Genomic DNA, 27371 nt, shown 5'->3' on the forward strand with positions numbered 1-27371 from the left:
CTGGCAGTTAATGAGAGGACTTCACCTCACATACTGCACACGCACATAAAGACACCTACATCCTTCCTTACATCCACCCACACACACACACACATGCAGTATACACATAGAAATGGTGACGTGCAAACAGACTGAAGACAAAACTTATTACAAAATGACAGACATTTGGAAGTGAATGTGTGTGGGGATGCGTATATAGTGTGTTTGACTCTGTGTATGTTTGTATCAAAATACTGCCCTAAAGGCTGACAACTTGCTAGGTCAAAAACCAGTCACACGCTGCCCTAGTCTGATCACCAATACAATCAATTGATCTCTCTCTTTCTCTTGCCCTCTTTCGCTCTCGTTTTTGATGCTTTAAAATGACAGCTGAAACTGTGAGCCCAATACAATACAAATATGACTGAAATCCGCCTCACAATAAAATGTTATGTAGATGCATCACAATATGGCAAACGTACGCAGAATCACATAAATAAACAAACTGTTGTGATCCCATGTTTCCACTGTCAACAGAATTTTGTAAAAATGTGTTATGTGTGATAAAATCTCAATTTGATTTCACTGAAAGTCCGTAATATTTCATTATTTCCCAACCCTCACTGCAAAACACAACCTATGATTTCTAAGTCTATATCTTTATCTCTCTTTGTCTTTCTTTACAACACGAGCATGAAAAAGACACGCCCACACACACACACACACACACACACACACACACACACACACGCTTGATAGAGCAGTGTGCTGCTTAGTGTGACTCTTATTCCCCTTCCTCTATAAACCTTTAATCCCTGACTAAGAGAAAAATGACGCAACTTGACATTCTGTTCTCAGAATCACGCAAACAAAAAAAAACGTCATACATGGATCACCCTGCCCACCCAACCTGTTTGGCCCACCTTACAGCATTCAGGTCTTATGATTGCTGCTATACAACCAACTCAAACATGTTTCGGAATCACAGTAAGGAGGAATGTGCAGACAAAAGAATCATTATGTGACAACACCATGTCCTGTGCTCTAATGTATTTGTTTTGATGGATTGTCCTCACTTTCATGATGGTAACACTAAGAAAAGCTGTATGTCTGAAAAATATATTCATATTCATATAATTAAAAAGGTGTACAGTAAGTGCTGCGCTTAAGAATGGTTTTAAGGTACTGGTACTTTTCTTGGGCTTGTTTCTTGGGCAGTATTACAGTGGTCAAAAGTACAATGCCAAATCTCCTGCAAAATGAACCTAAAACTAATGAGAATCAAAAGGGCACTGCTTGACAATCATTATGGTTTAATATATAATCTCATCTGATAATTCATTGAGACAAAACAGTAAGATCTTAAACCAAAATTGCATAACTGGAGCTGAAATTGGGCTGGAAGAATTACAACGGAGATTTCATTTTTGCAGGCAGGTTTAAAAGAATTAGCTATAACATTTTTTTTTAAGTAAATGAAATTTAGGTGAAGTCTGAATCTGGATGTTTCCTGTTGCGTGCTTTGACTTGACGTCATGACTCAGGCACAGTGATACACTCCTGCTGCAGAGTCTGCCTATGGTTTTAATCAGACAATTATGTGGTTTGTTACCATGCTTTCAACTCCGATATCCAACCCTGCATTAGCCAAAATCTTACTTACCCTTTGATCTCTGACTCATGCTGTTCATGTGAAGGCTCACCAACATGCAGTTAAAATGGATTCCATAAATGAGGACAGAATACATACACAACCAGTTACGGGTAACTGACTTCATCTTATGATACTCTGAGACATTTTTAATGCATAGAATGTAAACAAATCTGCTTATAATTACAAGTCAGTCTTTTCATTCTACTTGTTGCTAATTATCCACAGACTAGTGTATCAATTTAAAACAGCCTCAATGCACTATAGCACTTACAATACATTTCTCACTGACTATCACAGCTGCTCCCTTGACTTCATGCCAGGTTTCTATATACAGCAGGTGCTCAGATAGAGCACACACACACACACACACACACACACACACACACACACACACACACACACACACACACACACATACATACACACACACACACACACACACACACACCTCTTACTACACTCATACAGCAGATTAATATAGGACTCTTATGGGACTGTGAGCTGATCAACAGTGTATGTTAGTCAGCTAGCGGTCAAATGGGCCGTCATAAGTCTGCTAAATCACTAACCGGCTTAATGGGAAATTAATCATTCTCCACTCTGCACAGGAAGAGGAGGTGGGGGTGGGGGAGTGGAGAGAAAAGGAGGTGGGGTGTGTTAAATAGAGGAGAGAAGACAGAGAGGAAAACAAGAATGGAAAGCGTAGGACGAGACTGAGCCAGTTAAGTAGATAGAAAGACAGATTAGTAATCTGAGAGTAATGAAGAGATGAAGAGAGAGCATGATACGAGAGTGGGAGCAACACACAAAACAAAAGGTCACATGTAAGAAAACCGAGGCCTTCATGATCAATTTCAAATTGCTTCTTGCATGTTATATTTTGAATGGCTTCCGGTATCTATCCTAGCATGTAATTCATGAGCAACATCAACATGAGCTGACAGCTACAGTATGTCAGAAACACATGCAGAATAACAAAACATATCACATTATTTTGATTAACTTGCACTTCTCCTGTTTGTTTGAACACATTTCAGTTACGATCGGTGCTTGAGAGTCTAATCTGAGTGAGGAGTCTCTACATAAAAAGCTAATCGAGTTCTACACATATTTCTTTCTTTTGTTAATGTCCTCTTGCATAACTCCAAGTTAAACTGGCCAGATTGCATCAATGCCATTTGCACAAATATTTTGTTTCACTGTTTTTTTGGCAGTTTTGTTTATTTATAATTTTTTTATTTATTTATCTAATTATTTTTGTTGCATAATGAGAGGCTCTGTTGTGGTTTCTCCTCAATTTATTTCTCCACTTTTAACTTTTAACTGGAATCCTATTCTGAGCTGTTTTACCTGCTTACTTTAAAAGGTCCAGTGTGTAACGTGTTTAGTTGTTCATTATCAAAATCTGTGTTGCCCGTTCACAAACTTGTCCTTTTTCATGAAATTTTACATTTGCATTCGCATGAACTGGGGTAGACGCTCCATATTCATGCGCCATCTTTAAATACGTTAGCCGGTAAGGGACATACAGGACATACTGCTCTGCCTTTCGCATTTTCACTGTCACATGATAAACTCACAGGTGCTGCTAATGCTGCTAATGGGTATCGTCGCTTCCCGGCCCCGGCAAGTTTGAAGAAGGAAACATGGAGGACCACACGTATTCAAAATCCAAAGGAAGTCAGGAACAGGAGTCTTCTTCTTCGCCCAGAAAAAAGGATATTGAAAAGAGCAAGAAACCGCCTTTTTGAAGCGTGAAGACTACCGTAGCTGTAATACGTACTTTGAAACTGCGTGGTGCGAGAGAGTTGATTGCGATATATGATCTCAACACTAGATGGGAGAAATTCCTACACATTGGACCTTTAAACGGTGGTGGCTAGAACAAGATGAAAATCTGTTATACTCATTATTTTTGTGAAAATCTGAAGAAATCAATGTTAAGCCTTTTGCAAGGATAATCATGTATTTATCATGTTGACAAATTCTGATTTGGGCATTCAACTACAAATAATGTGAAACTTCAAGGAGTTTAGTTTTACACCTGATGAAAAGTAACTCATAGCTAACTGATACAGAGCATCTCTGCTTTTTGTTCAAGAGTAATGGTTTTGAACATGGTCCCTGACAAATAAATGTAATGAAATAAACATATAAAGACATTAATTTGGCAGATGGATGGATGGACCCTCCCACTTATAAGCTCCCGCCCTACATCTCTCCACCCATCCTCCCATCCATCCATCCATCTCTCTCTCTTTCGCCCCTCTCTCTCTGCAACCTCCACTCATTTACTGACGACTAATCCACTGCCCAGCTTAATCCCTCAACCTCGACACTCACACAAACAACTTGTATACACACACACACACACACTTTCTCTCTCCTCCTGCACACCCAGTCCCCACACTCGCACACAATCTCTTATATAAAATAAAACATACTCAAATAAACGGTAGCACAGACCCATAAACTCACAACGAGCAGTGACATTTCTTCACTGAACACACAAGTTTACCAACAGTCCTAAATTATATGTTCTACTTGTATGACTGGGATACAAAATCTTATTTACAACAAAGGAGCAGAAATGGCACTTTTAGTTTGACCAACTAGAGGTCAAATACACTTACTGCAGACCTTTTTCCAAACCATCCCACACATTTTTAGATTATTTTGGTAGCCTACTATTCATGCAGTCGCCAAGTTCAGCTTGAAAATCAAGCATAAACATAATAAGGTCATCAAACACAGTGAACATTTTGTTATTTGTATGCCATGGCATTTTGAAAGCTGTAGCATAAAACTGAATTAGCTAAGCAGCTAGAATCCACAACTGACTTAATAACCTGGAGAATTACTAAAGTGCATATGGATATAATGCAATACAAGTTGATGCCAGAAAACAAATAATAAAACCACTTTCTACTCATTTTCATAGCAAGTTCATGTGAGGACCTATTCTAGCTGCCGTAGCTGTCCCCGAGCTGTCTATTTCTCTTCCTCTTTCCCATCCTTTGCTATGAAGGAGCCGATCAAACTCCTACACGCTCTCTAAAAAAGGATGAAGCTGTAGTTGTGGAAATACTACTTGGGTGAGAGAGACAACCCATGTTCCCGAGAACTTGAATGAATTAAAAGGAAACACACATTTGGCCTCTTTAGAATATGTTGTTAATGGTCTGTAAATGTATATTGTTAAAATATGTTTGCTTACATAGCAACCAATTTAAGTGGTGCATTTAGCTATATTTGGAACATAATGCAGATGGACAGAGGAGAAATGGATTATGCTGCAGGAGTGGTTTGAGAAAGTGCTATGGACACTTTGATACTTTTGAAATACTGGTTTTAGTGGAGCATTTACTTTACATTTTTCAATTAATTGCTACTGGACCAAAGGACCACTTCATAAGCTTTTCAAATTTGAGCAAAATTTGAGCATAATGTTGCATAGCATTTTCAAAGCATTTTGCAGAAGTAAAAAAGATTTATTTCCACCTAAAGTCTCATGCCTGGGATTAACTATTTCACACAGTGGCTGCCATTAAATGTGCAAATGCCAAAGATTGCATTTATTGAATGGACACAATCAATCAAATTCTGAGATTCAAATTCTGTGCTCTGCATAAAATCAAATGAAAGATTTCCTACAAGCACCTACCCTGTGAATAACCAATTCTATGTAAAACCACAGTATATCAACAACAACCACAATGAAACAAGGTCAGTCTCTATCTAAAGTACATATAATTATTACCATAGTTAGTAAAACAATAAATTATTTACACCACTGATAAAATATTCACAGTGACCAAACAAAGCTGCACATTCACACACAGACACACACACTGTACATTGAGCAGTGAGTGATGATTTGGACAGCCCATCTGTTGAGACAAAATGCCACGTTTCGGTTTCCGTCTCTCACTGTAACACACACACACACACACACACACACACACACACACACACACACAATCCCATATGAAGCTAAAACGGTCACTTGCCACTTGATTTTTGTTGAAGTAAAGTGAATATACCCACAAATTCTCCACAGCACAAGCACATGCAGGGTCTCAATGTCTTTTTTTTGTCTTTATTTATTCTGTCTACTTTTGTTCTGATTACAAACACAAACATCACACAACATAAGGACATTAAAGCCCAATTTTGGGGTTAAAGGTACTACTTTTTTTACAATTGGAAAAGTGGTGGTTATGGTTAAAAGAAACCAATGTTGACTGTCGGTTGGAAACGGGAGCGGCCCCCCCGTGACAAAGTCCCACATTTTGTTGACCATAAAACCAACACAACAACAAAAAGAGAATCCAATAATAAACTGTTGACCTAGCTAATAAACTACATGCTGATTACAAATGTCTTTCTCAAAAACCTGAATTGTGTGTAATGCAGCGTTCGTGTCATGTTGTTCAGACCGTAATTACGAGCAGCCAAGGGGCAAAAACCTCTGAGTTTTTATTCTGAGTTGGAGATATTCATTTCTGATATTCTTGATGAAAATAACTACATAAGTGTAAAACTACTGGCAAAAAGCTGAAAGGTCACCATCACTGCAATTACATCCAAGAAAAATCCAACTGCAACTCTAATTTAGTCTCTACAGCAAATTTAGAAAGAAGCTAAACACCATTTGTTTATATCTGGTTTCACTTGAAGCTCTACAAATATGTAACACACTAACAAAACAGGGAATTTATTGGGTTTATATGGTGTGACTTTAAGGCTAAACCATATTGGAATAATAATAAACAATAGGAGGTTTTCCCGTTCTGCCAATATTGTATGATGCAGCATAAGACGGGTAGTTAGTCATGAGCAAAATGTTCCTGATTCTGAAGACACACCCACACAGGTGTACCGTTATTCTGGCTAATTAGACCTCTGCTCCAGTTGAAATGTGGCAGAGTAATGCTGGGAATTAAGTGAGCTCAGATTTCATGAATTTCTAAGAATGATACGCGTCCCATCCAAACAGACGCAACCACCCTAACAGAACATTGGGGGGAGATGTCAATCAAGCATAATCAGTACAGACCTGAAAAGAGGTCTAATCAAGCAAAGATAAGTGACAACACCTGTCCTACCAAACTGGCCTTTTGACAGGTCGTGGTAGTAAAAGCACAGGTGCAAATAATACAAGTGATGGTGGCTAAATTCCATTTAGCTGCTTCAGTTTCAGGATCCTGGTATTATGCATGCTGACTCACTGTCACACTGGCATGACTTACTAAGACACTTCAATAGAACAGAGTCATCGTTAATGGCATTACTAACACCTGTGCTTTTTCTACTATGACAAGTCAAAATGTCCGCTGTGAAAAAGGCCTCTGAGTAAAACGTTTTTTCGTGAATTTCACACGTACAAATACATACTTTTCACAGCAATAGTCTTAGTAAAGAAATATTAAACTGCTTGCTTTGCTGTAGATTTAAAAAAGAATATCATTTGGGTGTAACACGTAATCAAATCTATGTTTGTTTCATATACAGGTGCTGGTCATATAATTAGAATATCATGAAAAAGTTGATTTATGTCTGGAATTCCATTCAAAAAGTGAAACTTGTATAATGTATTCATTCATTCTACACAGACTGATATATTTCAAGTGTTTATTTCTTTTAATTTTGATGATTATAACTGACAACTAATGGAAACCCCAAATTCAGTATCTCAGAAAATTAGAATATTGTGACAAGGTTGAATATTGAAGACACCTGGTGCCACACTCTAATCAGCTGATTAACTCAAAACACCTGCAAAGGCCTTTAAATGGTCCCTCAGTCTGGTTCTGTAGGCTACACAATCATGGGGAAGACTGCTGACTTGACAGCTGTCCAAAAGACGACCACTGACACCTTGCCCAAGGAGGGCAAGACACAAAAGGTCATTGCTAAAGAGGCTGGCTGTTCACAGAGCTCTGTGTCCAAGCACATTAATAGAGAGGCGAAGGGAAGGAAAAGATGTGGTAGAAAAAAGTGTACAAGCAATAGGGATAACCGCACCCTGGAGAGGATTGTGAAACAAAACTCATTAAAAAATGTGGGGGAGATTCACAAAGAGTGGACTGCAGCTGGAGTCAGTGCTTCAAGAACCACCACGCACAGATGTATGCAAGACATGGGTTTCAGCTGTCGCATTCCTTGTGTCAAGCCATTCCTGAACAAGACACAGCGTCAGAAGCGTCTCGCCTGGGCTAAAGACAAAAAGGACTGGACTGCTGCTGAGTGGTCCAAAGTTATGTTCTCTGATGAAAGTACATTTTGCATTTCCTTTGGAAATCAAGGTCCCAGAGTCTGGAGGAAGAGAGGAGAGGCACAGAATCCACGTTGCTTGAAGTCCAGTGTAAAGTGTCCACAGTCAGTGATGGTTTGGGGTGCCACGTCATCTGCTGGTGTTGGTCCACTGTGTTTTCTGAGGTCCAGGGTCAACGCAGCCATCTACCAGGAAGTTTTAGAGCACTTCATGCTTCCTGCTGCTGACCAACTTTATGAAGATGCAGATTTCATTTTCCAACAGGACTTGGCACCTGCACGCAGTGCCAAAGCTACCAGTACCTGGTTTAAGGACCATGGTATCCCTGTTCTTAATTGGCCAGCAAACTCACCTGACCTTAACCCTATAGAAAATCTATGGGGTATTGTGAAAAGGATGATGCAATGCGCCAGACCCAACAATGCAGAAGAGCTGAAGGCCACTATCAGAGCAACCTGGGCTCTCATAACACCTGAGCAGTGCCACAGACTGATCGACTCCATGCCATGCTGCATTGCTGCAGTAATTCAGGCAAAAGGAGCCCCAACTAAGTACTGAGTGCTGTACATGCTCATACTTTTCATGTTCATACTTTTCAGTTGGCCAACATTTCTAAAAAATCCTTTTTTTGTATTGGTCTTAAGTAATATTCTAATTTTTGGAGATACTGAATTTGGGATTTTCATTAGTTGTCAGTTATAATCATCACAATTAAAAGAAATGAACATTTGAAATATATCAGTCGGGTGTGTGATGAATATAATATACAAGTTTCACTTTTTGAATGGAATTCCAGACATAAATCAACTTTTTCATGATATTCTAATTATATGACCAGCACCTGTATATATTGTATTCACTGGTAATTATAATTGTCAAAATTGTATTTTGTTATATTTATCTGGACCTTAAGTCTGTAAAATAAAGTTATATATATTATTATTTTGTTAATGGTTTAATGCTGTAAGAATACACTGTAATTATGGAGGCACCAAAACAAACTGCCTTTCTACTCTCACTGCCTCTCTGTCTTTTCACCTCAGTGCAGCTCTCGCACCATGGGGAGCTGCTGTGAAACACAGAGGGATGACCCGCTGTGCGTGCGTGTGTGTGTGTGTGTGTGTGTGTGTGCATGCACCATTAATTGTGTGTGTCAACAAAACAGTGAAACCCGAATCCAAATATTGCTGGGAAAGCCCTCTGACGCAACGGACACGTCAAGCCAGTCAAACTCATTCAAAGGTGTTATGTCTATAGCCTTTGTGTGTCATTGGCTGATGACAAATACAGGCACGAGCAGCTAGCAGCACAGTGCATGTGTGAAAAAACTAAACTATCTGTATGGCTTGATACCACTAGGGTTAAGTAAGAAAAATGTGAAGGCATCTCTTGTATTCAAACAAATTCAAGTGCTGTGGCATCAATGACAGGCAACACCAAGCTTGTTCTGAATGTTCTCACTGCTTCTAAAGTAAACTAAAAAGGCACTTTTTTAATTAAATTTTTGCTGATCTCCCTATTTCCACTGCTTTTTTATGTATTTTCCTCTTACAGATGTGAAAAAATGTGCATTTTACAACAACAGGGATATAAACATGGCAGTAGTGTGTAATAAGGGATGTACAATTTACTTCAGCAAACCCCAGTTTATCCATTACATCACCAAGCCTTGGTTCTGTATTTTCCAGTGCCACTCACCAGTTCTTGGTTTGTAGAGTTGGAGTCGTCTCCGGGGAAGGGGATGTAAATGGCTAAGGCCACACAGTTGGCAAAAATAGACAGCAGTATAAAGATATCAAATGGTCTGGAAAAAGAAACTGTTAAGGAACATAGTTATCTCAAACAAAGACATTAAAAAATATATATAGTTTTGGAAGTTAGTAAATCCTTGGACCTGGCAGGGCATCGTACATTTAAGGTGATTAAGTTAATAACAGATGTGCTTATTTATATTGTGTCTTTTTTGGTGAATCCTTGCATTTTTTCTGAAAAAGTCTTCTTGTTTTCCTTGTCTTTTTCACAGTGGTAGAGAAAAAAACTACTGCGTTAATAAATAAACTAACACACCAAAGTAATATAACAATGCAATTAAATGCACCTGATAACAATTGAATAAGGTGTAAAGCCTAAGAAAATATCAAAAGCTAACAAATAAAGCATATTTGTTCCATTATTTATTAATTTACTAATTCATCCATTCATTCATTAATCAGTATGCTTATCTCATTAAATAATTCATCGATCAACCCAACTGATCTTTCGCACAAAGCTATCTTTTATGTATTTAAAGTTCAGCACTTGTAGCCTACAGGCCATTTTTATTGTAACAATATTAGTTATGGTCCAAAGTCCCCCAGCAGATTAAGTTCATTTAAGGATACATTCATTCATTAACCTCCCAACCATCCATTCACTAAGCTATGAAGCAATCTATCCAAACAAACAAGCATAATCCATGCAGACACCCAAAGAATCTGCCATCCATCCATTTAACCAGAGCCTCTGTCTCAGGGCTAAAGGATACTTCCACTCCACCAGGCTGATGCAGGCTCTGCGGATCGGGTTGTTTAGGGTGAGGCAGAACAGAGCTCTGGGTGGCCTGCTGTTTGTAGATCCTCCCTGCTTTTTGCTTTTGGCGTACTGCTGCCTCTTCCTCTGCGCTAGTGAGCCCACGGGAGCTGGTCCAGTGGTGCACACTGAGGGCCGTGAACTTATCTCGGGCTTTGCAACATCGCCCTGCGCCTGGCGAGCAGCGCTAATGGCGGCATGCCAAGCGAGGACGGGGCTAACACCGGAACCAGTGCCATCGGGGTCCTGAATGCCACTGTTGGACCCGAGGAGGCCGCAAGAGGAGCCGACGGGCTTGCCAGTGCTGGGCGGGGCCTGCAGGGGCTCAGGTGGATGGCGCTGCTGCAGATGGGTGTGGCTTTCTGACCAGAGAGCCGAGGCGTCGGTGGAGTGAGTGGTCCTTTTGCTGGCATGCTGTGCCCCTGGAGGGAGAGGGTGGGAAACAGACAAAATGATAATAACATTTTGAGACTGTAAATGTGTGAGTTTAAACAAAAACATGTGCCAACATCATGTCCCCATGGCAACTGCTGATGTTGTGTCTGCATTTCAGGAAACCAGCTGTTAATGATTACCTACATTTTTATTTGTAGACTAATTAAACAACCCTACTGAAAATGCAGTCTATATATTGCTCTCAGTCCATTCCTCCCTAGTCATTGCTATGTACATTGCTGTCTGCCACTGTGTCGTTTTAATGCCACCACTAGGAGGCCCCAAATTCTACACATAGCAGCTTTAACATTAACAACTCAAAATTATAAGTGTCATTTAACTGGAGCTGCAACGATTTATCGGATTATTTGTCAACTATTAAATTAATCGCTAACTATTTTGATGATCGATTTTAAGTCATTTTTTATTGGAAACGGTAGAAATTCTCTGATTCCAGCTTCTTAAATGTGAATATTTTCTAGTTTCTTTACTCCTCTATGACAGTAAACTGAATATCTTTGAGTTGTGGACAAAACAAGACATTTGAGGACGTCATCCTGGGCTTTAGAAAAAATGTCACCATTTTCTACCATTTTCTGACATTTTATTGACCAAACAACTAATCGATTAATCGGGAAAATAATCAACAGATTAATCGACAATGAAAATAATGAATGTCATATACTGCTGAAATTGTATTAGAATAGGCCTATAGGGATGTAATAATAAGTACCTTGTTGTAAGGTAAATGATGTATAGGCCTATACTGTATTTCAAGTTTTAAAGATGACAAGTTTTCCATGTTTGTGAGCAGAGAAGTGAAAGAACTTCATTCATTCATAGGAACAGTGTAATTTCCCATTAAAATACTGCCTTGTATAACTTCAATATGTGCTGACAATGTATGTAACTGTCTACCAGGAAAACAGAAGATGAAAGCTGAATTTGAATTTGAAGGAAAATATGTAGAAATAAGATGGACAAAAAAGTGAGAAGAAGAAGAAGAAGAAGAAGAAGAAGAAGATTGGTTTGAAAGAGTGTGGAAGAGAGAGAGAGAGCAGGACAGCCTGCATTAATGACAGACAGAGTCATTAAAATCAATGCAAACCACGAGTGAAAAGACAGTGCCCTTGACACAGTCACTTTGGTTCACTGCAGCTCTACAGCACAATCATCAGACTACTATCACAGCTAACCAACGTTTTGTGTCATCTGACTGAAACAGCTCTCACACTGAGATGATCCAATAAAAAAAAAAAACACACTGATCATTCATCAGAAATGTATCTCAAAACACCATAGAAAGACACAGAGAAGGAAAGCCCTTCATGAACAAAGGGTGAACAAATGGCCACCAAAGCAGAGATTTAAAAACTAATGTTGATCTGTTGCTTGAATTCAAGTGGTTTATCTATTTTTGACTGTTTTACTGGAAACATAGGCTATTTCAACACAAATTGAATTAGGAGAATAATAACTCTGCAGGGCAGCCGCCCTTCCTCATTCCACGACATAACAGCTGTAAAATAGCAAGGGACATCTTTCAGCTTCTCTGACATTTCTGGGATGTAACAGGAATAATCTCAGCAGTTCTGCTGGACGTCGCACATCTGTCATGGTGCTGGACAACAACTGTTGACTATCTGCTGTTGTGCTCGACTTTACTTTGACCTATGTGTTTGTTTGCACCACGTCTAGGGCGCACCAATCTAAAGCATCCTCCCCAAGCTGTTGCATGGTTCAAAAACGACCACTTGACAAATATTAGACCAAACATAGTCAACCATTTTTTGGACAACTAACAGCAACTCGTTTCCCAATGGATTTCACGCCTGCTGTCATCACAATCACGCAGCTAGAACAAGCGCTTATAATGTCAATTCTCAATCTGTTGACTACAATAAGTTGGGGGAAATCCTGGACGCAGACACAACTCAGATCATATAATTACACAGAATTAACAGACATCAATAGAATAAACCAAACGAGCGCTCTCGCCCACTCTCCTCTCTCGCAGCGCTCCAACTCTCCTCCTGCGCTCCACGCACGGTTTTTACCTTCAGACTGTTCATCTGCTTCTTGCATCCTCGAATCCACATTGAAAATGTTCGTTTTAAATCCAACTCATCGTTGGAAGAAAAACATCCAAAGGTGTCAACGCGCGAGCCTGAAACGATCCGTTAACCTGAATTATAAAATGTTTTCAGCGCAAACCCTGAGAGAGGAGCGCCAAACATTTTCGCCACATCCGGGTGCCCGCCTGCAGATTCACGGCGGATCCGAGGGGACGCGCTGACAGCAGCAGTCAATCCACTGCTGTCAATTATTCTCACAGTCTGGAGATGGACAGAAACAAGTTAGAGCAATCACAGACGGTAGCTACTGGAATCACATCCAAACTGGATATGCACCTGTTGCTGCCCACTAGCCTATACGTCGAAAGCGCGTATTTCATTAAACATCATAACTCATTAATGGAGTCTGGCAGGATTGCCAAATGTTTTTAGACGGACAAAGCCTTTCAGCTTTAAAAACAAAATAGTCGCGAATAAATTGGATGATGTGAATGGAGACAAGAAATCCATCTTTATAAGATCTGGGGAGATTACAACAAACCAGTAAAGCCATTCTGTTAATAATTAGATATAGTTGCATACATTCTATTAACAATGTTTATATAGGTTACATTAAGCATGTGACACAGTGCCAGACACAGAGAGACACTCACAAATTAAGGCCACGTCACGTCCAAGTTTGGTCTCTGAAAATGAAACCTTACGTCGGTTTGTTTTGTTTTTTTAAATGTATAGGCCTATAAGACAAAAAAAATTATAATTTAAAAACAACGACTAAAAACAGCATTTAACAACATGTAGCCGCCTAGGTCTACTGAATCTGCCTAATCCATATGTCTGCCCATGTTTTCGTTCAATGCTTTACATGCAGCCATATCACAGTCTCATTACGATGCAAAAAAACAACAACATTCAGATCAGTGAAAAAAGTAGTTACACAGTAGGCTCTGTAGGCTATATTACTCTGATGTATACCCTGTCAGGGTAATTTCTGGTTAGCCCGATAAACACCATGTCCTCATCCTATCCTTTAAGCCCTACAGAGTTTCTTCCAGGTCTTTGGACTTACCCCTCAGGGGTCTTCCCCTTATAATAAACGGCATTCTGTCACCTGGCTCTTCTCTGGGGCCTCATAGCGCCGTTTTCTGCCCTCACTCCGCGGCGATTCGAGAGGAAATGGGTTGTCGGAGCTGTGCTGGAAGGTTACGGTGATTGGATTACCTGTGCCTGCAGCATAACTGTTTCACGGTAGCGCGTAATCCTCCGATTATAATCTCTGCTCCAATGTTCCCTCAACAGAGGCAGATGAGGCAGGCAGCTGCAGCTCAACTGGACCAAATAACCGAGCTGTATGTATGTATGTTTATCTGTCGAAGTTTATATCTTGATGATGATGGTTTTAAAGTAAAAATATTCAAATAATTACAAAAGCATTGGGGGAAAGCCCATGGATACACTTGGTTTTATATTTTTGTCACGAGTTTTTGATATTTTGATTTTAGGAATTCACTTCGACAGAGCTTTAATTCTTAGAAACATGATCTATGTCTTTGGTTCACTTTATTATTATGAAAGTCAAATGTGTCATCATCAGAAAAAAAAGAAATCATCAGATCTAGGCTATCTCCCACAGCTGATTGTCCCCTTGACTAATACGATGTCTTTCTGAATTGTAAAGCTAGTTTTATTGGTTTAATTTAATTTAATTTAGCCTAATTTAATTTGATTTACACACACTAAGCAGTTAGCAAATTATTTGGCCAAATTATTGTACATTATTGCTGACTTTGCACCTAAAACAAAGAGCATCATTATTTGAATTCCATTTATTTTGTTTATTTGTAATATAGGCTAACCTGTTTCATTTTAGAAAGCACACTGGCTTAGGCTAAGATCATAAGGCTTGCCCATCATTCCCTACAAATATTTCGTTTTTAAACGGCACTCTAACAAATTGAGAATGACCTAGGCCTATATTATGTTTCAGATTTTATATAATAAAATAATCTCTGCGGAATAAATAAATCTCTCAGAAATGTTTTGAGAGCTGTCATTTCCGGGAACAGCGGAAGTTATGCGTGTGTCTCCAGAAATCCGTTCGTGCGGGAGCAACAATCACATACAAGATGGAGACCGTAAATGCTGGACAAATGATGAGTTTAGCAGCTCTACAGAGACAAGACCCGTACATTAACAGGCTGCTCGATGTTACCGGCCAGGTGGCTCTTTACAACTTCAACTCCAAAGCGAACGAATGGGTAAGTTTGTCAAAAGACCCGAAACTGTTTCGTGAATACCCATCAAAAGTCTGCTAGCTAAGTAACGTTATTAATTTAGCATGCTAATGCTAGCTCCTTGATTAAAAACATTAGAAAACACTAAGAATTGTGTTAATTGTTAGTATTTGTCAAACTGTAATTTATCCATATATGTTCATTGACATACCGGTTTGAAACCAGTGTCTTTCTGTCAGTGTTTCCATTACTTCCCTGTTAAAAAGTAACGTTATCTTACCTGAGCTAACATAAGTTAGCTAGTGACGCTAAAAGTCTGCGGTCGTTGCTATTATTTAGCACGTTTTCGATTAACGTTATCGGGTTGTTTTTGACACATAACGTAATTTGTCATTTCAGGAGAAGACCGAAATCGAGGGCACCCTGTTTGTTTATGCAAGGTAAGCATTTCATTTGTTTTTAATGTTAACAATTTAACACAACTACCATGAAGGTTGTTTACTTGACTAGAGTTCCGTTTTTTTGCGCTGCTGTTTGACGTATTCTGCGCACGCCGCACGTGTGTAGGCCGCAGTCTTTGTAAACAACCATTTACTGTGGTTCGTTTAGAGCTATTTTATACAGTCTATGGTTTAGAGACGTATCTTATTAACTCTTGTTTGCTTTTTATTACAGCCCTGTGCACACAGTGGTTATTTATTAGACTCCATGGGATTGTATATGTCTATAGTTTTTAGAGACCGAAAGCACACTGTTTAGAAATAAATGACAATTATAATTTCGGGGATTTATTCATTGTTTAAATAGTTATTTATTTATTTGAATATATTTATTTATTTAATTATATAATAGACAAAATAATGCATCCGTTAATTATAGAACCAAATAGTTGATTAATCAATAATGGATATATTGTATATCATCACTGTTTACCAACAGTCATCTCCCACAACCAAACACTTTTGTTCCATCAGTTACCAGAATATGTAAATACAATTTTAAAAGTCATTTATAATTATTTATAAAAGATTACTTTACTTGTCCATATATTCATTTAGATTATTATATGTCAAAGTGGTGCAAGTCAAAAAGGTTTACTAGTTTTTGGTCATGAAAAAGTGTGATTTTAAAGCTTTTACTAAATAGTGCGCAAATAGAGTGCACAAGGTGTTGTAAAGTGCTATCAGGGAGGTGATGGTTATGTTTTTTTACTGCCAGAGTATTATCTTAGAGTTTACAATCTTTGTTCATCCAAGGTCTGCCTCGCCTCACCATGGTTTCACCATCATGAACCGACTGAGCACAGAGAACCTAGTGGAGCCGATCAACAAAGACCTGGAGTTCCAGCTGCAGGATCCCTTCCTGCTCTATAGGAACAGCAACTGTGAGTATTTAGTAGAATAGGCTCTAAAACGGTAGCTTTCATACGGAGTATGGACATATTTCTGTCAGGGTGGACTGAAATGTGTGTCAAAAATCCTCTACTGTCAATGGGAATATCATATAGTGTTTTTTAACTACAGAATCTGTGTCTGTTGGGTGTCAGCTCAACTGCTATGAAACACTGCTGTATCACAGAAGATGCTGTCAAATAAATGTACACACTGTGCATATTTGGCAAGTAGACGGCTGTGTAGGTGTTGATGACATTCAGTATCCCACACACAAGATGGAACAGAAAATAATGTTACCTCTGAAAATGCTGAACAAACAACTCCCCAACGTTCTCTGGAACATCTCTTTTCCCTTTTGCTTGAAGTCATTTTGGCATCTGGGAGTCGCATTTAGCAAGAAAAGTTCTTGTGACGAGGTTTTTCCACTCATGGCCCTTACGCAGGACTACCAGACGGCAACAGTTTCAGCTCGGTTTGGCCACAGTTATTATTCTGCATTGGGTCAACAGCCAAAAAGACCTATTGGTTTGATTATGAATCTGACTAGTTCTTGATATTTATTTAATTATCTAAGTTTTGCTTTTTGCTGATGGCGTTATCCAGTGAGGGTCCAATGCTGCCGACAAACCCCTCTAGCCTTATGGATAAGGGTTCTGCAGGAAGTAAGGGGAAAAGAAAGGGTTGATGGAAAAACCTCACATCTTAAGAAAGTAACTGACAGCGTTGCCACCGAGGTAATCAATAAGAAGTCTGAGCAGGAGTTTCATCAAGGCAATGAATAAGGAATTAGACTGTTTCCCCATTTGTTTACTTATGAGAAAAAATAACATGGCCAGGGTCAACGTCAAAGTAGATTGCTCCCCTTTTGGACTTGGTTTGCCCATCAGCCTGCCTGGTATGGAAGACATGATGTAATTTCTTGAGTGTATTCAGGCCAGAGCCACTTTTCCGGTAGCTTCACTTGAGTTCAAGTGCTGTTAGCATTTTAACTCCTCCGAGTGGGTTGAGTCGCAGACCAATAGAACTGCGTAGAGTTGTTACGTAAAACACTGGTTGACGATATTCCTCAGGTTTTGTTGGAGGCACTTCTGCCAGCTGTCCGTCACCTCTGGAAGACTGCTCGGAGTAAATTTTCACTGATGGTATCCTCCACTGGTTTTTATTCCATTGGCTGTTTTTTGTTGCTTGTGTAGTTCTGTCACTCAGATTGTTTTTCAGTCCATTAGTGCTCTTCAGTAATGCAACTTACTGGCTTTTGGTAGTTCTCAGACATCAATTGGTCAGCATGTAGTGTCTGTTTTTGCGATTGTGCTCCTGTGAAGGTGTGGTTAGAGAGAGAGAGAGAGAGAGAGAGAGAGAGAGAGAGAGAGAGAGAGACTTCAAGATGATTCTAAGACTCCTCCTGTTATGCTGTTAAGCTGAAGACTGATCAGGAGCAAGATAAAAGCTTGATGGAAGAGTCTAACACAGGGAGGATGGGTTCTTCAGAGAGATTTTGATAATTAACGTTTGTGTCCAGGTGAACTCACTGCCTAAGGTTTACAAGTGTACTCAAACTTAGAATGCCTGTTTTTAGAGAGATCCGTGTACTTGGAAACACACACCTGTTTACAACTCTCAATATTCCCCTTGGTAGCACTAGATGCTACAGGGAGGCAAACACTCCGGTAGCTAGGTTACCTCAGCCTCTTGAGGGACCTTGAAAACGTCAGTATTTCATCACACACACAGACACACATTACACACAATGTAAAATAAGTAATTATTGTTTCAGTAAAAACTGCAGGCATACAGTTTTTATTTGTAGATTTTATTAACAAGTAGTCCCTTGCCTTTGGGTGATGGTGACTTCATCTTTCAGTTTCTCCCGGTGCAGACACACTGGCTACGTTTAGATGCACATTACATTCATTTTTTTGCCCTAATTCCGAAAAAGACGATATTCTGACTAAGCTGTTTACATGGCTAATGAAAGTGAGTATTCCACTAATATTCCCGTTTACATGTAACCGTGCAAAACTTTTTTTTTTTTTTAAAGTTTACCAGCGGCGGCGGACTTGTTGGACCGTGCGAACACAGCTTCCCTCTTTCATTCCTTCAACCAGCTTCTTAAAAAGGTTGGCGTAGTGATGTCTGTGCATATCAAAAACCTGTTGATATCCAAGCCTTTGATAATGTTTAAAAGTAGCTGTGTTTGTCTTTCTTATCGGGTCTCCAGCCTTGCAAACTGTTGGCTGGTTGGTTTGTGTACAGAAACCATAGCGACGCACAGAGCTGACCATAAGCCTGCGGTTAAAAACCCCCGATTGAGACGCATATTCCGAACGCGCTGTATACACGTCCAAAGAATGCCTCTAAAACCTGAATAATACCGGAATATCCCACGTCTTCGGAATATATTCGGATAAAGGCCTTATTCGGAATATCCAACCAGAATACATGTATGCTGTTTACATGACCTGTATCAATTCGGGATATTGTCATATTCAGAATAATAGTGGAATATGGGTGGGCATGTAAACGTACTGACTGGTTCAAATGAGTACAGACATTAAAGTTGAAGTGATGCATGGTTTTTGTACAGTGCTTCTAGCACTTGATAGAATTATTGTTTTTAAAACAACTTTATACAGCAGCTGGGCACGCTGCCCAGTTGATATGCTGCATTGAGATTAATCATAGTGATAAATGGTTAGTTCCAGCCATTTACACTAGGCCTGGGCAATAACTATATATTATCATATATTGACTTTTGGTCTAATTGTATTGTGATATGATCCTATTGTGTTATCGTACAAAACTGAATCCTAAACAAAATGTAAAAGGTTGTATAATTATTTTGGTTGGTTATAAGGTTTTTCTATGTGTGAAGAGTTTTGTCTAATGTAATGCTGCCTCCGCTACACGCAGTGTAATATACAGCATTTGTGTTTTTCTCGCAGTGGGTATCTACAGTATTTGGTTCTATGACAAGAGGGACTGTCAACGCATCGCTCAGCTGATGGCCAAGTAAGTAGCCAGACATGTAACCCTATTTGTGTTTTCAGATAGGACAGTACACTGTTGGCACGTCAAAGTTTTTTCACCCATTAGGTGTTAGCTTTTGGAAGCAACTCTACCTTCATCACAAGGAGTATTTAAATCTGCATTTGACAAAGCAAATAACCGTTAGGTGAACGGACCTTCCCTCCATCCAGGACCTGTACCGGTCCAGGGTCAGGAAAAGGGCAGCAAAAATTTCTGCAGACCCCTCACATCCTGGTCACAAACTGTTCAACCTCCTTCCCTCTAGTAGGTGATACAGGGCACTGTTCGCCAAAACCAGCCGACACAGAGACAGTTTCTTTCCAAAAGCAGTCACTCTGTTGAACACTCAGAAATAGCCCCAACCCTCACACTGAACAAAGTCAACCACCACTGTTCTGCTCATCTACCTCATGTCTATTTCAGTCCTACAATTACAATATTGTTATTAATATATTACTATTGCACTGATCTGCCTTGCGCTGTACTCATATTTAAATCCTAAAATCTCAGTCTATTGACCAATACTGCACTGTTCCTTCCCTGTTTTGTATATTTTTTTGTAAAATTGTAAATTGTATTGTTATACTGTACACTATTTTTTTTTTTTTTTTTTTTTTTAATATTCTTACCGTCAACTCTGTTTTTATTCTTAGTATGTTAAGTGATTACCGGAGTCAAATTCCTAGTTTCTCTACGCAAACCTGGCCAATAAAGCTGATTCTGATTCAGACTAAATGTCACGCTTTAATTCTCCCCCAGGATTATGAAACAAGAAGCAGACCATGCCCGAAGAGAGTCGCCAGAGAGGGCAGAGCCTGGAAAGACCAATGGTGTCGCAGAACCACGGCCCATCGACATCCTAGAACTGCTCAGCAAAGCCAAGGAGGAATACCAGAGAGTGAGGAGGCAAACACACAGTGCAGATTATACATACAAAAACGTGACCTTGGATCACAGACTTTCCATGGCCTGAATACAAATTTAGCATTTGTAGTTTTTTATTGCATCCATACCTTTTTTAAACACTGACTGAAATACTTCGCAGGTCTGACTCAACAGAGACAGACTCATGAATCACACATACGCATATCTGAGATTACAGGGGTGCTAAATCTGGGATTATTTCAGGTCTGGGGGCATCTGTTTAAGCATCAAGGGTTGAAGTTAAAATGTATGCGTTGTCCAGTTGCTTTTAGACCATGTATTTATCCTCTGGCCCTGAAAAATTAAAAATACCATTAATTTTTGTGTGTGTGATGCAGGCTCTAACAGGTGAAACAGATGTGTCCGCAGAGCCTAATGTGAAATCAGCCATCAACGCCACAGAGCATGCCCACAGCGCACCACAACCAGAAAAGGTACCTACGTTACACAAACATGTATGCAAAGGTCTGATATTTATTCATTTTTTATATACGTTTATTTAACTCCTACATATGAAGACTGTGGAGGAGGACAAAGAGATGGTGCATGTTTTTATCTCAGGAGTCACTGTCACCCCATATACGGTTGAGCAGTTGGCAACAGAAAGCTGCTGATTATGTAGGTTATGTTGCAAACATAATACATATACACTCACCCAATCTCTGAGTTTTATATCAGGCAAAGGGATGACTTTAACAGTTTTTTGACAATTTAGTTTGACAAAAATTATTTTATGAGCGCAGAAAATGGAATGCAAAATGCATTTTCTTGATGAATACCTAGAAATTCAGGCAAGAAGGAGCTGAGCACTTCCTTTTTTATATTCAGATTTCAGTAAAGTGGAGAGTTTATACGTAATACTGATCTTACTTTTGGTTGGCTCCCAGTAGTTGGTTCTATTAACAGATCTTTTCATTTTTGTGCTGTTATTACACAATTCATTGTCTGCATTTTACCGCTAAACCACATGGGGTCCCCTTATTATTCCCTCCCCATATGATTTTATTTTTTATTAAAAGAATCATTGCTTAATATAGTTGCTTAGTTCAATTTTGCATCCTCATATTTCTTTGAGGATTTGTCGTTGTTTCGGCACTGTTTTGTATGCGTTTAAGTTCCACAGCTCACAGATTTGTTCTTTTTACCCACCAGAGCGCTCCTGCAATGGTGAAGCAGATCACAGTTGAGGAGCTCTTTGGCTCGTCCCTCCCTAAGGACCCCTCTCTACCCACCATGCCCACACAGAACACCACCACTGCTTCCAGTGACCCCTCCACTGCTTACCTCCAGAACCAGTCTTATCCCTCTCCAGCCCGCCAACACCCACTCTTTCCTCCCCATGTCACATCCCAGGACCCTGGTTCAAGTCAGCGGCACAAAGTCCACGGCCTGCTCCCAGCTCCGTACGCGCTACACCCCAGCCCTGTTTTTCAGTCAGTGGTCCCCAGGTCAGACCCCCAACCTCAGTGCTCAGTCTCCCCTCTCATGGTGCTTCCAGCTGGCTCAGAACCTCGTGCTCTCCGTGGTCCTGCAGCCCCACCGGCAGCTCCTACGGCCTATTTGGGACAGGAGATACTCAACACCCTCAAAGCAGCAGTGCCGTCTGTCAATTCGGACATCCACAAACCCATCCTCGCACCAAACTTCCTGCCAAGCATGCTGTTCCCACCCCGCAGCTTCCAAGAGCCAATGGGGAAACATATTCTTCAGCACGGCAAGGAGATGGATGTTTTCTCTCAGCCTTCAAACTTGATCAAACCAATGTCTGTGAGTTCAACGACTTTCTAAGCAGCTGTTTTTGTGGATCTGTTTGTTGATATTACCCTCAACAGTGTTTTGTCTGTCAGGTATACTTTTATACCGCAACAAATTGGATTATAATCCAGCATATTGTTTGGTCTTGTATCATTTCTTCTCCTTTGTCTCTCCCCATCTTTCCTTTTCTATTCTCAGGCTGTCCCCATTAGTCCAGGTCTTGCTGTTCCAAGGCCGGCAAATTCTGTGCTCCTCTCCCCCAGCGTCTTCCAGCAGTCCATCAGTAAGACGACAGCAGCAGCATCAGTGGTCCCTCCTGCCCCCTCCGAGCCCTCCTCCTCCTCTGTAGGAGCTTTAGAGCCTCCACAAGCAGCCTGCAGCATAACACAGCTGCAAGATACTCTGATACACCTCATTAAGGTACACAAAGGGCGTAAAATACATAAAAGCATTACTGTTGGCACGTTGCAGAGGAAAAACTTGGAAGCTAAAGCTGTTGTCATTACCTTACATTACAATTTCAAAATGAAAAGACTCTAGTGTAAAGTTAAAGGGTCAGTCACCCAAATTACAAATTGCTCTCATTTTAGAGCGTAGAACTTTCTCATGGGACCAAGAAGCCTTTGAGGAACACAGAAACTAAGGGCATTTTCACACCTGAAAGTCAGAACCTAGGTTCATGTTTTTGTTACATTGTGTACATTTGATCCGGTAAGTTTTGGTTTCACGCTGCAGTTATGCAAGCGCACTAAAGATCTATACGTGACAAAACTACGTCCTGCCGTCATCACATACGTGAGCTGCCTCTCCAGATACTTATAATTGATTGGTTTGTAGACGGGCTTCCCCGTCCTCTTGTCTCCTCTCTCTGTGTCGGAGGTTTTTCAACTGACTGCTGCTCTCCCCTACTGCCGCGGCTCTTTTTGTTGTGATGTTGAGAAGCAAGACACGGGAACTTTCTTTCCAGAGCATTTATTCAGAGACAAACAGAAACCTACACTGTACATTTACTAGCACTTAACAAGTAAACTGCTGATGTATTTTTCTGCTCTTATAGCTGTCTGCTCTGAGCGCATTCACCGTCACACACACTCTCATGTAGCCTACACACTAAGCACCGAGCTCTTCCTTAAAGGAGCTTCCCCGGTCTTGTAACACAAGGAGTGCCTGCCAGAGCTTCTTGTACTAGTACTCGGTACTAACTGATAGTTCAGCAACTGAATGCATGGACGCTGTGGAAACTCAAACAAGAATACGTAAAAGGGACTTTTAGTCCCTGGTTTACTTCCTCTGGTTCCATAATTCCTGGAACTTTTTGGTCGAAAGTGGCCAAATCGAGTTTTAGAGAGTTCTGTCTTTGTGCGTCTGCCCTAATATGGCGAAGGTGAATGTAATGTAATTTATGGTGCTCAGATAATTTAAATAATGCAATAGCAACTTGTCTTTCCAGAAACCGTATCCATGTTAATCAGGGTAATCTACAGACCTCACTATATACAGTTTTTATTAAGAAACGGTTCCAAAGAAAACATTTGACGGTGTTGTGTGAATACTAACGGGGACCCTGATTCTGAGTAGAGATGCTGCTGTTACGTTTGGAGTCTTTCAATGTGAATCTTTTACTTTAAAAGTCCCACCTTCAAAATAATTTGGACGTATTTAACAGTTGTTTGTAGTTTGTTCATTCTGCTCTTGTTTACTTCCTCCCCGTCTAGAATGACCCAGAGTTCCTCAGTGCCATTCACGATGCTTACCTGCAGAGTCTGTCCAAGGATTTCAGCAACGTGAAGCTATAGTCTACTTCAACCATCACCACTGACCCTTTCAGTGCTACCGCCCCTTTGTAACCTTCGAAGAATCCAGAAGTTAATGGGAGTTAAAAGCAGTGCAGATAACAGGTTTATTTACACACTGTACACCACAACTCTTCAAAACTAGTCTGTTCTAAGGGTTATTATAGCATGCAGCGTGCCATTTAACCCTTTGTTCCTGACTCCAAACTTGAACTTACCTGAACACTGATGCTTTCCTGGCTACTCGCGTTACCTTGGATTAACTTTGTCTGCTTAATCAAACCAGAGCTACTGTGGGAGAAAGGGATGGGATAAAACTTCCCAGTGTGGCCTTGGTTTCTCATTTTTACATTATAAATATAATAAAACAGTTGGCCACATACTGGAAGATTTAGCTGCTGCTGGTTTGAGGACGGAGCCACCGTCATTCACTTTTGGCCTTGGGAAAGACAATTTTGGGAATCGTAGACGCTGTTTCTCTTACTCATCTCACGTCTTTGGACTTCTCGCAGTGTGAATGTATGGGAACAGTGATAACACACTTAACACTGCTTATTAAGAGAAATACCTCTGTGCTGGGGACCTCAGAACAGTTTTGGGGGTCTGTCCCACTGTGTGGCGTTTTTTTTTATTTTTTCTTTTAAACCTTCTCCCTTGGAGTAATGCCGAGAACTGTATGAACAGCCATCACCGTTTTTGTGGCATTTGTTTTTGTTGAGGTTTTTTTCAGCCCTTGTCCAAGGAAGATAAAGAACCATTATTTTTTCGAGAAGCACTTGCAGATCACTCCAAGAATCAGTTCCTCTCGGCTGATTTTTTTTTTTAATGTTATGTTACAGACTGTGACGTTTTCATGAAGACACCGAGACGAACGCACAAGCCAACTTCTTTGCTCCCTTTCCTTTCTCGACATTTCTCCCTGTCCTTACTCTTTCTCTCTTTTTGTCTTTCCCCTCGTCTGTGCCGTTCATCTCTCCTCCACCAGCTGAGCTCAGTACTTGATGTCCTTGGAGGGGAACGTGCAATAGATGACATTTTGGGATACTTTAGGATGGTACAGTAGAGCTAAATTTATCTGAACCTCTGGGTTCTGGTTCTGCAATGATGTATAATTTTATATCATGAGAAAAAATGCACAAATTGCTATTAATTTAGGATTATTGTTTACATTTACACCTTTAATATTAAATTGCTTAAAACATAGGGGACTGATGTGCTTTTGATAGCTTCAGTATTTCAAACCAGTTTATACCAGTAATCCACCTAATGTTGAAATCTATATACTACCTCCATTCCTGTTTCTAAATTTATTTTTTCCAGCCCACAGTTAAGTCTTAAAGTCACAAAGACTCAAAGGCAAAATTAATTGTGGTAACTTGTCGTTTTTTTGCAGTAAAAGGCTACTGCAGCACAAAACCGTACACCCTGCAGACCGCAGTGGGAACAGGAAGAAGCACATCTGTCTCCTTATCATGTGCAACGCTGTTTAACGCTGTGCGGCTTTTAATGCAGTTCGTGAACAAAGAAAACTGATCTAATGTACATCAGAAAATAAGCTTTCAAAGATTTAGAAAAAAAGGTTTATGTGGCTTGTGGGCATTTTTGAACACCCACACAGAGTACCAATATGTTTCATTTACTACAAAATGTTCAGCACATACAAGACCATTACAAAAGTCTAAAAATAATGTAAAAGCATGAGAACAACAAATGGTACAGTGATGTTTGACATCAGTTGTCAGCTCATGGATGATCATGAGGCTACTTTTTCACACATTACTGATCACATGTCCTATACTATAGTTATCTAAGCAATCAATATACCAAGTCATTCCACATGGAAACCCAAGTACTTTTTTTTTTTTTTTTTTAGGTTTTGCAAACATGAATTGCAGAGATTACGGCCCTTTTCAAATATTTTCATTTCAGTCATGGAACATGCAGAAAGTAATGTAATCAACGTGTAAATAACCGAAGGAGTGATTTGAATTCCTGCATTAATACCGGTCTTGATTGTGATACCACAACTTGCATTTGGTCCTGCTATTTGAATGTATTTCATTACTCGCAGTGTGTATGTGCCAGTCTTGTTTTCTTCTGTGTCCAGCATATGTAGGTTGAACTCGGATACACATGTTTTCAGTACCAACTTTTAAAGACATGGGAGCAAATCAAATGATTTGTACACTTTTTTCCCCCGTTTTATAATTTTCATTTGCAGATGTAATCTTGCCAACACTTCTGGCATGTGTTGGTTGAATAAACACACACACCAAGAATAATTGAAATGTAGAGTTTTTTTAATCCCGGTCACATATTTAAGATTTTAAGGTTGTTTTACGCTTTGGTATAATTTATCTTATTGGCCAGATATATGATATTGAGAAAGTCTTTGCAAATGATATACATTTTCCAAGATTGTTGCCACTGTACATAATTTGGTTTATTTTTGACTATTTTGTGATATTAAAGAATTGATAATAGAGTTGTTTGTTTTAATTTGCTGCTGCAAGCAACTGCTGTCACCTCCAAAAAAAAAGCTTTAACGATTTTGTGATTTATTAATTTTTGTATGTTATAAACCGGACAATCTTGTGACTCAAAATTAACATTTTTAATAGAGCACCAATTAAGAGAAAATCAATTGCTCCCTCCATTTCGACAGATGGTTAGTCTGATGCAATTGCTCTTTTTGACCACCAGATATCACTAGGTGCTCACAGTTTATCTGTTGTACTCAACAGTCTAGTGTTAATGGAACTCTGTCCACATTAAATTATCAGTTGGTATCAGGCCATGCAAGGGTTCATTTCATCAGATAACTTGATCTGTGAGTCTCTCTCGGATTAAGTGACAAAACAAATGTCTCTACTTCTCAGATATTGAGTAACTAGATGACAAGGATAAGGTTATTTTCCATTTTAAAATACCCTCCCTGGTCCTCTGCTGTCTACTAAGAGCTGTGTCAGTCCTGACCTGAATGGCTTGCGTGTCGCAGGTGTAGCTGGTTTGTACTGCAGCTAATCCGGTCCGCCTCAGTGGGAAATGTCGTTAAGGTAAGATTACTGCCATTTGTGATCCTTCATTTAAAAGGAAGGAAGGGTGGGTGACATGCAAAAAGAATCATTTTGCATGTCACCCTTCCTTCCTCACTTTATGTAAATGCCATAGCTTCACGGGACAGGTACACTTAATTGTTTAATGAGGGACGTGTTTATATTACACTCAACTGTATCAATGTATGTGTATAATGTTT

At 39.8% G+C, this 27371-nt stretch overlaps 2 protein-coding genes across 2 annotated transcripts in view; one reads left to right on the plus strand and one right to left on the minus strand.

Moving 5' to 3' along the window:
* cacna1db (calcium channel, voltage-dependent, L type, alpha 1D subunit, b) overlaps positions 1-13159 on the minus strand; it is an 84741-nt gene extending 71582 nt beyond the window's left edge. The window contains exons 1-3 of the mRNA XM_078254582.1: positions 12971-13159; positions 10435-10900; positions 9609-9714 (exon numbers count right to left, since the gene is read on the minus strand). Coding sequence (XP_078110708.1) covers positions 9609-9714; positions 10435-10900; positions 12971-12998 — 600 coding nt within the window. The 5' untranslated portion in view covers positions 12999-13159. The remainder of the gene's footprint in view (positions 1-9608; positions 9715-10434; positions 10901-12970) is intronic.
* Positions 13160-15082: 1923 nt separating this feature from the next.
* dcp1a (decapping mRNA 1A) lies at positions 15083-26303 on the plus strand. Its single transcript, XM_078254591.1, has 9 exons — positions 15083-15246; positions 15622-15662; positions 16479-16606; positions 19559-19625; positions 20403-20541; positions 20906-21001; positions 21720-22334; positions 22521-22742; positions 24038-26303. The coding sequence occupies exons 1-9, from the start codon at positions 15115-15117 to the stop codon at positions 24116-24118; spliced, it is 1521 nt and encodes a 506-aa protein (XP_078110717.1). The 5' UTR covers positions 15083-15114; the 3' UTR covers positions 24119-26303.
* Positions 26304-27371: the final 1068 nt, after the last annotated feature.

This window comes from Sander vitreus, chromosome 7 (genome assembly GCF_031162955.1).
Source record: "Sander vitreus isolate 19-12246 chromosome 7, sanVit1, whole genome shotgun sequence".
NCBI classification, from domain to species: domain Eukaryota; kingdom Metazoa; phylum Chordata; class Actinopteri; order Perciformes; family Percidae; genus Sander; species Sander vitreus.

Excerpts from the sequence above, each read along its gene's own strand:
- dcp1a (XM_078254591.1), top strand. The coding sequence starts at position 15,115 with ATGGAGACCGTAAATGCTGGACAAATGATGAGTTTAGCAGCTCTACAG. Across the intron at positions 15,247-15,621 it reads ACTCCAAAGCGAACGAATGG|GAGAAGACCGAAATCGAGGG; the intron begins GTAAGTTTGTCA and ends TTGTCATTTCAG. Across the intron at positions 16,607-19,558 it reads GCTCTATAGGAACAGCAACT|TGGGTATCTACAGTATTTGG; the intron begins GTGAGTATTTAG and ends TTTTTCTCGCAG.